Source organism: Pipistrellus kuhlii, unplaced genomic scaffold (genome assembly GCF_014108245.1).
Source record: "Pipistrellus kuhlii isolate mPipKuh1 unplaced genomic scaffold, mPipKuh1.p scaffold_m20_p_20, whole genome shotgun sequence".
Classification (NCBI taxonomy): domain Eukaryota; kingdom Metazoa; phylum Chordata; class Mammalia; order Chiroptera; family Vespertilionidae; genus Pipistrellus; species Pipistrellus kuhlii.
In genome coordinates, this window is record NW_023425516.1 from 9,127,885 (window position 1) to 9,141,443 (window position 13,559).

Genomic DNA, 13,559 nt, shown 5'->3' on the forward strand with positions numbered 1-13,559 from the left:
AGAATCATTGATTGGCTGCCTTTTGCATGCCCCCCACTGGCGATTGAGCCCACAACCCGGGTATGTGCCCTGACTGGGAATCAAACCATGACCTCCTGGTTCATGGGTCGATGCTCAACCACTGAGCCACGCCGGCCTAACACCTTTTTTAATGGCAGGGTGCAAGTTAAACAAATTGGAGACCAAAGTTCTGGAGCATGTCTCATTCTGCCTGCGTAGACCTGTTGTCTAGAAGATAGTGTTACCAAGGGAAGCTCAGAGGGTTAACAACACTGTGGGTCTCATTCCTCACATCAAGGACCTTCCAAGCCTCATCCTCTCCCCACCATCCCCCCGGCTCCCATTATAAAAAAAAAAAAGAGAAACTGAAAACAAGCTACCTAACAATGAAGCACTTTGAAGAAAGTTTTTGCCTTGGGAAGAAAAAGGATCTTACAAGTTTGCATGGGCCATATAAAATCCTGGCCTGGGACCAGAGAAAGCTGCGCCATCTTTCTTTTTTTAATCTTTATTGTTAAAAGTATTACAATATGTCCCCTTTTTCAATCATATGTGGAATCTAATGAACAAAATAAACTATTGAACAAAGTAGATCCAGAGACATAGAAGAAGCATGGAACAGGCCTGAAGCTGGGCCACCTGATTCTCTGATGGAGTATCAGGGGGGTTGGCCACTTGGGTTTGAGGAGTATAGTGGATGCAATAGAATGAAGTCTAATAGACAGGGTCATACCCAGAAATAATGTTTCATCCAGGCATCCTGTGGCCCAGTCAACTAAATACTTAACATTAACCTTCACATGGCTGATGATGCTTGCAGATATTTCTTTTTAATGTTATTTCAATCTCCCTCCAGCCAAAAAGAGGTTTATAGGATGACAGTCAAGGCCATAGACAATCTGTGTCCAAGAACTGCAACAAAGCAAACAGTTTGGCCCAGGATGGACCTTGGTCTATGGGAGGGAGCCAATAAGAAGACGACATCCTCAGGTCTCAGAGAAGAAGGCACAATTTATTTAGTTTATTTTACAACATAGTCTTCATGGACAGTTGTCAGCTTAACATAGTTTACAAGAGTCAATGATTACCTGCAAAATTATATATATTTTAATATCTAAAAAATATATTGCATATATAGGGCGGGAAAATCCCTTGTGCCCACAAGGGAACATCTGCTTGTTCCTTTAAAAGTTGCAGTGATTGCAGGAGAGATGGTATGTACAAACATGTCCAAGCATGAACGTTTCAATGGCTCTCCTTGGTTAACGTGTGCTCACCTGTTAAATAACTACAACCAGTGCTTCTCTTTCTAGCAAGTCAGTGACTTAAATGTCCGTTTCCTTTTCAGCAATAGACACATTATGCTTTATTATTTAAAAAAAAAAAAAACAGCTATAAAAACGTACAAACAGACCAAATGTACAGATTGACAAAAGATGTACAAATTACATTTAAAAAAATAACACCGACTGATTTGATAGTAAAATTGCCTTTGTGACCGAGGTCAACTCGTTTACTTAGTCTTCTTACTTTTTTTTTAATTATTTATTTTTAATACTGTGAGATATAGGAAAATAACTCTGCATAATTTATACAGTAAGTTGCCTTCTGACTGGGTGACCCCTGGACTGACGGTCTGACAAGCGCACAGCGCCTGCGGATCTGTTTGTGTTTAGAAATCCCTAAGACTTTTCAAAGTTCTGGGACTCACTGTCACTATCTTTAAAAAAAAAAAAAAGTTATCTAAGTCTCTGTCTTTCAGGAATGTCTGCCCTTGCATGAACATTTCTTAGTTAATATCTTGAGTATATCTAGAGGAAATGGTCAGCCTAGTACATATTGCCCATTGAGAGGAATTGTTCAATGCCCATGGCTTCTTAAATACACACACATCTTCTTTCTTAAAATTCCAGTTGGGTGAAAACTTCACTGGCCTTACAACCAATGTTCCAGTTGCTGTCCACTGAGCTAGGTCTCCCTAAAACAAGGTTATAAGCTTCCTGCCTCTATTTTCACTAAGTCTCAAACCAGAGCCTAACTGGTTAAGTCCACGAATCCTTAGCATAGTGAACCGTACGAGATCCATGATAAGACCCGTGTGCGGATAAGAAACTGCTTTGGTCATAAAAATAATAAAGACAATTTATAGTTTCTTTCATAGAACCATGATACAACCATTCCAGTAATTCTAAAAGTTCCATCTAGAAGTTGATAAGAGATTGAGAATACACATTAGCCTACTGGCCCATGGAATTACCCATCTCTTTGTTCAAGGTAGAGGAAGCAACATAAAAATAAAAAAAGGAAAAAAATTTTTTTTTTTAAAGAACAAATACAAAGGTTCTATCCAACAAGAAAGAACATATCCAGTTTTGTTTTCCATTCAAGGCCATGTATGTCCTTTAGAGTCCAAAGTATTCCCGGGAAGTGTGAGGGATGGGCTTCAGCTAGAAGACCACTGATGATTAAGCTTCTAGTAGTAGCTGCCTAAGTGGGAGGGCACGTGGGTGTTAGGGTGGCGGGGGACATTGGGATTGGGGTAGATTCCGCCCGTGGGGGAGGTCCAGTATTGTGAGGCGGCTCCAAAGAAGCTGGAGGAAGTGACGGGCATGGAGGACGGGTGGGGCGGGACAAAGTTCACCTTCTGTTGATGGGCGTGGTAGGAAGGCATGTAGGAGATATCGGAAGGGTACTTGTACATGGACGACTCGGTTGGATGTGGCTGCAGTGCCTGGGCGATGCCGTGGAAGTCAAATTTGTAGGCATACCTCTTGCCATGCACCTTGGTCATAATGTTTTTGTCGTAGTAGTATCGGAGGGCCCGGCTCAGCTTGTCATAATTCATGTTGGGCTTGCTTTTCCGCTCCCCCCAGCGCCTGGCCACCTCGTCGGGGTCCGTCATTTTGAACTCGCCGTTGGTCCCCTCCCAGGTGATGCAGCTGGCGTTGGCGCTGTCGGAGAGTAGCTCCAGGAGGAATTGCCAAAGCTGGATCTGCCCGCTTCCTGCAGGTGGTGAGACAGAACAGGGAAAACAGAACATTTCAGAATGCATCCCCTAAGTGCAAGGATTCCCTGACCCTTTGTAAAACAAAACAAAACAAAACAAAACAACAAAATACATCTGCATTTCCTTTTACATTCTGCATTGCCTTGGCAGCCCATTCTTTTCATTGTTGATTTGCTTTATCATTTGCTGCTGAGATGGGCATTATAAGCATAGCTAGATCTTAAAACAACGGGCCCCAAGGCCTGGTGAAATGCACTGTGGGTAATGAGGTGCTGGAGGGCCCAGAGCTAGCTGTGTGATTTGGGGCAAACCACAGCCACTCCTTTGGGCCAGAGTTTGGAATTTCTCCTTCTGTAAAGGCCTGAGTCACTGGCCAGCTCTCCTATGTAGTGAAGGAGTGGTTTTTATGTCAGGGGAAGAGTCTGGGCCAGGAGGCTTCTGTCAGTCACAGGCAGAAGGTGTGGCACAGGCTTCCAGCTCTCGGGATGCTCCTTATCAGGGCACAGAGTCCAGATCCGAGTCTAAGTTCTACAGAGAAAAACCCAGGCCGAGAAAAAAGTAAGAGAAGAAGGAGCTGGCTGGCTTCTTTTTCCCTAGGCAGAAAGGGTCAAGCACAGAAGACTGGAGACCCCGCAGTGTCGATGCAAACAGCTGGGAGGGTGCGGGCCTCACTCCTGCACTAGGACAACCTATTATCAGCTCCCATGCTCAGCGATCTTGATATAGAACTCTTGATTTAGAGTTATTCTTTTAGTAATAAACCCTTAAAATACATTGTCAAATTTACTTCATCTGCAACGTTTTAGGGAAACACCTCTTCTATAAGGCCAAATAGCTTCAATGTTTTCTAAAATGAAGAATAAAACATGTTTGGCTGGGCCCGTGTGGTTCAGTGGTTGAGCAATGACCTATGGACCAGGAAGTCATGGTTCCATGCCTGGTCAAGGGCTCATGCCCAGGTTGTGGGCTCGATCCCCAGTAGGGGGTGTGCAGGAGGCAGCTAATCAATGATTCTTTCTCATCATTGATGTTTCTAGCTCTCTCTCTCGCTCTCTCTCCCTTCCTTTCTGAAATCAATAAAAAATATATATATATTTTAAAAATAATAAAACACCTTTGGAATATTTATTCACTTGTGCCTCGCAGGAGGGAGGCAACTGAGAGCCAGTGGCTTTGTGTCCTCCCACCCTGTCTTTCCCTCCTGAAACCTTTCCCTGTGCCACTTATAACTAAGCTAAGGCTCAATGAAGGTGTGCAGTGATAACATGCCTGCTTTCTAGAAACATCCTTGGCTAATGGACACTATTGCCACCAAATAACCCACCCTGACCTCACAGGTACACTAGAGAAACAAGTGCCGAATGTTTCAAGGGAAGAAGTACATGTTACTCCCCAGGCAGGTGTCTGAACTTTGGACAGAGGTCTCTGTAATCTCACATAGCTATGGAACATTCTAGAAAGAAAATCCTGCAAAGTCAACTCACCAGGGTTGGCTAAGCGACTGCTGGTTGGGCCCAGGATCTGATATGGATCTAAGGAAACAAAAAAGGAGATTTGCTACAGGGTTATTAAAAATATAAGAATAGCAGAATTAACAATAAGAATATTTCAAGAGTAAACTTTATGCTTTTATTTCAACATCATAGGAAAGTCTAATTTCAGAAAACTTGACTATTTTATTTTGTGTGTGTGTGTGTTTTTTTTGCAGACCCCAAGATCTTGATCACAGTTAGAATCCATCCCAGTATTTATAGAAACAACATGGAATAGTAACAGCATTATATTTTGTTCATAGTTGGTGTCTAAAGTTTGTAGATAATGCTGTTACTATCTAAAACAGAGTAATGAAACGATTTGGAAAGGAGTTGGCTATATATTTCACCAAAACGAATAAGGTGAACATAGTTTACTACATGGGCTTGAAGATCTAACGGCTAGTGGTCTTTCATATCTCTACCTATTACTAACAACTTTACACACCTCTGCTTTTCTGTGGAGGCATAAAGCATACACCCTGCCAAAATCAAGCAGCCAGTTCTAGCCCCAGCTATGTTATAAACTAAGGCCATTGGAACATCTCTGAGTATTAGCTTTCTCATCAGCAAAATGAGTGGGTTGGGCTACTGAATCCTTCAGTTCCCTTCTAGTACAACATTCTGTGATTTTAAGCTTGGAAATGTCAACACTAAACCAACCAGAATTTGTATTTTAAATATAAAGTAACTATTCTTGTATCTCAGTTTACTTAACATTTATGTGATTAGCTATAAAAAAAAATCTCTGCAATATTGGTTTTATGTAAGGTTTGTCTCCTTTTTCGGGGGAAATCATGGCAGAGAGCTTGATTATTACTTGACCATGCTGTTAAATGTTTGGTGCAATTTTACTATTTTTATGGTTATAATTGCAATTTAAAAAAAAAAATCAACATGATTTTTGGGTTTCTACTTAGGCCCACAAATTAACATTGAAGAATCCCTAAGGCCATTTAGCCTACCCTTTTCTATCCACACAGTATGACAACACACATTTTTTTGGCAGGTCACATCTGATTTTTGTTGTTGTTAGGGATTCTTTAAATCTTTTATGTCAAATCCCTTGTCTGTCTTGTGTTTCTAAACTTTCCTGATGAATCTTAAGTCAATTTGCTATTGCTCCGTCTCTAGTGGAGATGGAAACAGTGTTTGCCCGTCTCAAAGAAAATGGCTTATTCTAACCTTAATCTCAGCTGTGTCACATGAAGAAGACATGGCTGGCCTTTCGGGTTTGGCACAAGAGCCTCCCTAAGTTATATGAGAGATCTTCATATAGAATAGGAGGAGGATTTCTCCAGAGGGTAAACTAGGAAACTTGAATGAGTAATAGGGAGGGGGCTATGGCTCAAATAGTAGAATTGAGCCCAGCTAGATAGTAAACTCTCTGTTGTTATAAGTATTCAAGAAGAGGTGGAGCAATCATAAGACTGAGATGTTAAAGAAGGATGTATAGACCTGGATGTCTCTAAGTTCCTTTCTAATGCTAAAAGTCTCCAATTCCATGCTTTCAAAAGTTCTCCTTCCTGTCCAACTGGTGTGGCTCAGTGGTTGAGTGTCAACCTATGAACCAGGAGGTCATGGTTCGATTCTCGGTCAGGGCACATGACCAGGTTGTGGGCTTGATCCCCAGGAGGGGGCATGCAGGAGGCAGCCAATCAATGATTTTCTCTCATCATTGATGTTTCTATCTTTCTCCCTCTCCCTTTCTCTCTGAAATCAATACAAATATATATATATATATATATATATATATATATATATATATATATATATATATATATATTTTTTTTTTTTTTTTTAAAGTTCCCCTGTCTAAATTGTTAAGTAGATCCATCACAGGATGGAGGTGTTTTTGAAAGCAAGGTTGGTGAGATACGAAAGGCTTGGAGAGTACTTGGAATGGGGTAGCTCTTGTCAGTGAGCTCTGTGGCTTTTAGCAAATCACGTTGCTCCTTTGGGCCTCAGTTTCTTTATTTTTCCAAACGAGGCATTGGAAGACTTCATCTTTAATGTGTCTTTCACCCCTGACATTTAACAACCTCATTCCAGTGCCAGTATTGACTCTCAGATATGTGATGGTGTCAAACAAAGGCTCTACGTGAAAAAGTGATGACACAGACAGCACATTGTTTAAATCCTCCTCAGGCGGCCACATGGAACCAATGGCTGCATGAGAAGCAGAGGAGGGGTTACACATGTTGGACACGTACCTGGTTGGGGCCGCTGTTCAGTATTCTTACTCATCGTCTGTGCTCCTGCCAGGGGAGGGCCTACAGCAAGAGAAGTGGAAATCCGGTCAGCGGGGCCACCTCCGAAGGGAAGAGAAATACCTTGTCAAATGCCCTCCAGAGGAGAAAGCTACTTTCTCACTCACTCACCAACTCATTTTCTCTTATAGCTATTGATCTAGCTAGGGGTGTCGAACTCAATCAGAGAAGGGGCCAAAATCTAAAATCCAGCCTAAATCGCGGGCCGAATGGTTTACTGAACAGTCATAAACTGTCATTGTGATGGAAACGCAGCGGAGTGCAGTGATGACAGCGCGGTGCGGGCCACATTGCAAGGCCTGGCGGGACGGATTTGGCCCGCGGGCCTTGTGTTTGACACATGTGATCTAGACTCTTCTGTGCACTGCCCATTCTTGATGCTAGGGGTTGAGCCATGAAGCAGCAGCACCTGTTAGAACTTACAAGTTGATGGTGCAGACAGTGGCAAACAACAATGAACACCTGGGAGAGCACAGCTAATGGTACTGGGACTGTGGGTTTCGTTGTAAAAATAGAAAATGTAGAGAGGTCCTTCAAGAGAAGGCGACATTTGAGTGAAGAGCACCTGCTTCCTGTGTTGACTGTTTCATGAGCTTCCTCCATGGGATCTCCCATGCACCCTTCCCATTCCTTTCCCATCCTGTTATGCCAATTTTAGATCTGGGCTGGTTTTTTGTTTTGTTTTGTTTTGTTTTCACGGTCTAAGGCTCAGTCTGACTGGTATCTTCACTACTACTCGCTCTTCCCACAGACCCGTCACATGCTATTTACCCAGTTTAATCTCCCTAAACCATTGTACTCTCTGTCTAAAAACTTTAGTGACTCCTCATTGACTACAGAATTAGGTCTGTCCTCCAGGTTTCCTTCTTTCCCCTTCCTTACCTTCCCAGACTTCTTCCCCTCACCCAGCTAAGCTCCAGGAACCTGGAGTCCTCCCTGACTGTCAGACACATCAGCCTTGATGTCTTTCCCTGGTCCCCACTTCTGGAGGGTCTGTCTTTCCCATTACTGCAGATCCACATCCTGCTTCTCTCTCTAGAGCCAGCTCAGATGGTCCCAGGTTCACGGATAAAGAGTGATGTGTGGAGAGTGAAGAAAGAAGGCTCTCTCCCCAGCTTCTCTGAACCCGACTCATCTTTGTGAACCTCAACGTGCCCGGTGCTGGGCACAGAGTAAACAAATAATCACACATATCATTAAAAGAGATCTTGGGCTCTAGAGGGTTTGGCTTAGTGGATAGAACGCCGGCCTCTGGACTGAAAAGTCCCGGGTTCGATTCTGGTCAAGAGCATATACCTGGGTTTTTGGGCTCAATCTCAAGTGGGGAGCATGCAGGAAGCAGCCAATCAATGATTCTTTCTCATCATTGATGTTTCTCTCTCCCTCTCTCTCTCCTTCTTCCTCTCACTTCCTCTCTGAAGCCAATAAAAATATTTTTTTTAAAAAAAAGAGATATTGGTTATTGCTGAGGCATACATTTGTAACCCCAACTTCTTTCTTGAAATAATTTCCTTCAACATCCATTCATGCACTTGATATTTTACTCCCTACAGGCAGTAAGAAGACCACATTCTGCTTCAGGAGTTGAGTCCTTCTCTTCTCTCCCCACCCCCACTCATGGGGAATTTTGGGTCAGACTTCAATTCCAATTGATGTCTCAGACCCCTTCCATCTCCTCATCAACTTATCCTTCATCTCAACCTCTCATGAAATGGGGACAGTGACCCTGACATGATTGAGCTTCGACGGTTTGAGCAGCAAAGTCATAGAGGGTCATTATCATCACTTAAATGACAGAATCTAAATCCAGTGACTATTTGTTCACACAGAACCTTGTCCTGAGAAACCTTCTGCCTTTAATAGTTCTCAAACCAAAGGCCATGAAACCAAACTCAAGGCTCTGAACGAAAACCCCAACCCTCTTTAAGGAACTGGCATCACTGACAGGCCCTGAATTGGCAAATAATTTGGATGCCCACTCAACAAACAGGAAAACAAATGCTTGCTCCTCTCCTATTTTATCTCATGACCCAGTTCTCCACCCCATCCTTGGAAAATGTTTTCCTCCTGAAAACAGAATGACATTTACTTACTTTTGTTGAGGCCAGAATTCATGTTATTGTTCCACCCTCCTCTCCTGACTGAGTCGTAAGAAGGATCTAATGAAAAATAACACATAATTGTACATCAGCATCTCCTGCTTTGCAGAATGATTGCGTGAAAATGATCTTGTAGTAATCAGGAGAAATTAAATGTAATTCAGCAATCACTTTTCAGACTTCACTAAATTCCAGAAGTGTGTTCTCGCCCTAGGGTAAAGGGGGTGGGGGGGAGTGGAAGGAGTATGAATGTTCTGATGGGGAGTCAAAGTAAAGAAGAACCTTGAATTTGAAGTCAGAAGATTGGTTCAAGTTCTGTCCCCAACGTTACTTGTTGTGAGACCTTGGACGAATCACAACATATTCCTGTATTCAACCTTCTTTAATATGAAACTTAAAATTTACCTGACGTAGCTACCTTGTAGGGTAGGGCTAATGTCATGAACTAAATGTATGTGTTCTCCCCCAAATTCATAGGTTGATACCCAATCCCCAATGTGATGGTATCAGGAGGTGGGGTCTTTGGGAAGTAATCAGGACGTGAGGGTGGAGCCCTGAGGAATGGGATTAGTGGCCTGGTAAGAAGAGGACATAGAGCTAGCTTGCTCTCTTCCTGCTGCCTGAGGATGCCATAGAAAATCGGCAATCTGTAACCCAGAAGAGGCCCAGGCCAGAAACTGATCACGTTGGCACCCTGATCTCAGATTCCCAGCCTCCAAACACGTGGGAAAGAAGTTTCTGTTGTTTATACATCATTCACTCTATTGTACTTTGTGAGAGCAGTCCCCATGGACTAAGACAGGTGATGATCAAATGCTAAACATATGTGAGACGTCTTACAAAGCTTTCTGGAAATGTAAATAGAAAGAAAACATGTCCATAGCAGCTCTGAAGAGATGGGCAGCGTCCAGATTCAAGACTCCATGGGAGGATTGTTTCAAAGTCCAGGCCCACGACTTCTCAGGTGGCCAGCTCCAGCCCTTCCCCAGCACACTCATCCTGTGAACACACCCCAGGCTCACCTAGGCCTCATGTTTGTATTTTTTTTTCTTTTATTTCTTTTTTTTGTTGTTGTTTTTTTTTGTTGTTGTTGTTAATCCTCACCCAAGGATATTTTTCCATTGAGTTTTGAGAGAGTAGAAAGAAAGGGGAGAGACAGAGACAGAGAGAAACATCGATGTGACATTGATAGGTTGCCTCCTGCCTGTGCCCCTACCAGGGCTAGGGATTGAGCCTGCAACTGAGGTATGTGCCCTTGACCGAATTAAACCTGAGACCCTTCAGTTCGCAGGCCAACACTCTTTCCACTGAGCCAAACCTGCCATGGCTCTCATGTTATCCTCTTGAGAGTGGAGAGGGCCAGGCCTGATGACCACAGAGAAAGAAAAAAGCCAGAGGTGTGGCTGGAAGAAGGGTGGGAAGAAGAAATGAGGGGCTGGAGCGATGCCTTGCCTGGAAATGACTAGAGCCTTGCTTCCAAGTCTCCATCGAACCCGAACCTCTGTGATCCCACCCTCTCCCACATGCCTCCATAGCTGTGCTCAGAAATGGCTTCACTAACTGGCTGGAAAGGTCCCTTTTCCATCCTCCTGATGTGAGTCCTGTGGTGACATGGAGCAGGCATGGCAGAAGAGCTCGAGGATACAGAATTATGACTTTCAAAGTCTTTCCATGAACAACAAAGAAACCATGAAAACCATCCGAACAAATGGAGTGCAAACCTCATCAAACAACAGCCTGACAGAATGAAACACAAACCATCCCCTCTGCCCCTCCTGAGCCTCTAACGAATTAGAATAAGAACTGCAAAGATGGATGGGCGCATCTGATCTTCTGTTCTAGTTATTTCTGGCGAAGAAGAGCCGAAAGACGGGGAGAATGTTCTTGTGGAAAAATCCACGTGCGAATGCACATTCCTCCTGGTTCTGGAAAAGCCAGTGCAGTTTTGAAACTACAGTATTTAGCAACTGGCATGAAAAGCAAAACAGAAAGTGAGGGGGTGGGGATGGGGGAAGAGAGAGCAGGAAAGGGGACACAAGAGAGACAAAGCTCAACTCATTTATGTGATCTGCTTTTATTTTTACTTGACTTTTTTTCTCCCCAACAATTCCTCCTGCAAGCAGATGCCTCTGCTTGCTTAAAAACAAAATAGAACAAAAGCAAACGAAAAACCTAACTTGTTTACAAGCTTGGAATGAGGTTGATGGCTCTCATTGCATTTTTTCTTTCTGTCTTGCGGGGGTCTGACGAGTGTGTGCAAAGCTGTTATAAGCCAAAGGAAAAGTGGGGTTCAAAGATTTTTCTGTGGTGGGGGATGCTGGGTAGGCCTCCAGTGATTTACTTCCGAGTGACCTCTGCCATATATTGAGTGCTTGGCCATAGAGTGGATATTAGGCCATATGAAAATGTTCTCTTGTCCTTGCATTTGACTATGAGAAGAAAACTATGATTGTGAGGAATGATGGGGAATGGACCAAAGGAGTGGTAGAGACATTAGGAGGTGAAGGAGGAGAAGGAGACTGTCATTGGTGTCATCTAAACTAAGCGAGATCTCCTTGGAGAGAAGAGAGTGAGCAATGCAGACAGACATAGGGCAGAAGCGGGTGATGGGACGTGCCAGTGCTGTCTGGGGACAACCATGGAGGCAGCTTCAGGACTGATGCAGAGGAACGAGTAGGAAAAGAGGGCTAGAAGAGGGGGCCAAGGGCATGTTCAAGGCCATGTTCATGGCAATAGACATGTCTAATGACCTTGGGGTGCAGGCAGCAGAAGCCCAGAGATGTTGTGGGCAGGTGGCAATTCCATGAAAACAGGGGGTGGTGGAGGACGAAGCTTGTGGTGGTGTGTGAGATGGGAGAGCGCCTAGGAGAAGGAGGTGAATTGAGTAGGAACAGAACAGAAAGTGGAATAGAAAGTGACAGATGCAATAAGAAAAAAACATCACTAAGTTCCAGGAATTGGTGTGTGTTATCTGAAGTCCTGACTTGCCTCCTGACTTACTAAACTGATAAGATCTGTGTTAAAGTTTTCTAACCCTTGTTTCTGCTCATTCATTCATTTACCGAAGGCATCCTCTATGACAGCCATGTTATATTTGGAACCATTTTTTTCTTAGCCCAAATTATGGCTATGACTATCATCACCACTGACTTCTCTTTTTTTGGTCTTTATTGTTGAAGTATTACCCATGTTCCCCTCCCAACCCCCCTGCCCAGTAACCCCCTCCAACCCATTCCCCACCCCAGGTCTTCATCTCACTATTGTCTGTGTCCATGGGCTATGCACATAAGTTCTTTGCTTATTTCCTTCCCACCTTCTTGTCAATTTTTCCTCCTATTCTTTTATTCTAACTCCAGGGACAGAGTAGACATGCAGCAGTGACAGAATGGGTGAATGAATCCCCAAAATGAACAGCGGGAGGTGATGGCTGGGCTCTTCTGTAACTCTAAGTACCCGGCGAAGGCTGAAGTTGGTGCCTTATCAGAAAGTGTCGGGCAGCCCATCTTGGCTGCCTTGCCTCAGGGCCTTGGGGCTGCAGAGCTGTGGGTCATAATTCTCCCACATGCCCACCTGGGATGGGAGTCGGGGTGGGAAGGGGGACGAGGGAAGCCAGCCTGGCTGAGGGGACGATGAAGGTTCCAACCAACACAAAAGTCCTCTAGTGGGGGGAAAAAAAAAAAATCAACCGAATCCGAGGCCACCAGCAATCAGCCTGGACTGTGTCCTCACCGCAAAGCTAGCAGAGCAATCAATAACAATGGCCATTCGGAGGCTGGTGTCTCTAGCCGAGGGTCTAGGAGCGGTGTGTGCTTCTGAACAACAGACACCCCAAGACTCCCCCCTCCCCATTGCTTTTTCATCCTCAACTATCGGATGGAAAGTCCTGCTACTGGCACCTAAATCTACAAAGAACCCCCACTTTCATCACTGAGGAGTTCAACCCATGCCTCTGAGGGCACAGGCCTTTGGGGGGACATCCACCAAGTGTAAGATTTGAAATGAAAGACAGTGTTTCTGGAGGAAGTCCTACTGCAGAGACAGAGCATGAGGACGGAGAAGGCCAATGTCAAGAGCCAAGGTCTGGCATTCTGCCTGGGAGGTCTAAGAGCCCAGCAAGCCTTGCAGATTGAATGAGATATCCAAGCAAACACCTGGCATGGGGCCTAGCATCGAGTCAGACGTGGAAAATGTCAGCAATTCATGTTAATATTTGCATCATTATTATACACTTGCAGGATGTTCAGACCCAGAAACATGGTCGCCAAAAACACATAACTTTCCCCTCTCCTCCCCTCTTCTCTACCCGCTTTCTATGCTCTACTTCTTAGTTTCCCATTGATCACTGAACTGAATCAATAATTAATTCATGTTTGTTGTTTACTGTCTGTATCTCCCACCTGAATACCTTTCTTCTATTCTCTGACATTAATTTTTTTAAAGATTATTATTTAAAAAATATATATTTTATTGATTTTTTTTACAGAGAAGAAGGGAGAGGGATAGAGAGTTAGAAATATCGATGAGAGAGAAAAATCAATTCAGCTGCCTCTTGCTTACTCCCTACTGGGGATGTGCCCGCAACCCAGGTGCATGCCCTTGATCAGAATCGAACCTGGGACCCTTCAGTCCACAGGCCGGTGCTCTATCCACT

General features: G+C 44.0%; 1 protein-coding gene across 2 annotated transcripts in view; it reads right to left on the reverse strand.

Moving 5' to 3' along the window:
• Positions 1-995: 995 nt before the first annotated feature.
• FLI1 (Fli-1 proto-oncogene, ETS transcription factor) overlaps positions 996-13,559 on the reverse strand; it is a 118,683-nt gene continuing 106,119 nt past the window's right edge. For both annotated transcript variants that reach the window (XM_036449135.2, XM_036449136.2), the window contains exons 6-9: positions 8,903-8,968; positions 6,753-6,812; positions 4,492-4,539; positions 996-3,003 (exon numbers count right to left, since the gene is read on the reverse strand). In XM_036449135.2, coding sequence (XP_036305028.1) covers positions 2,474-3,003; positions 4,492-4,539; positions 6,753-6,812; positions 8,903-8,968 — 704 coding nt within the window. In that variant the 3' untranslated portion in view covers positions 996-2,473. The remainder of the gene's footprint in view (positions 3,004-4,491; positions 4,540-6,752; positions 6,813-8,902; positions 8,969-13,559) is intronic.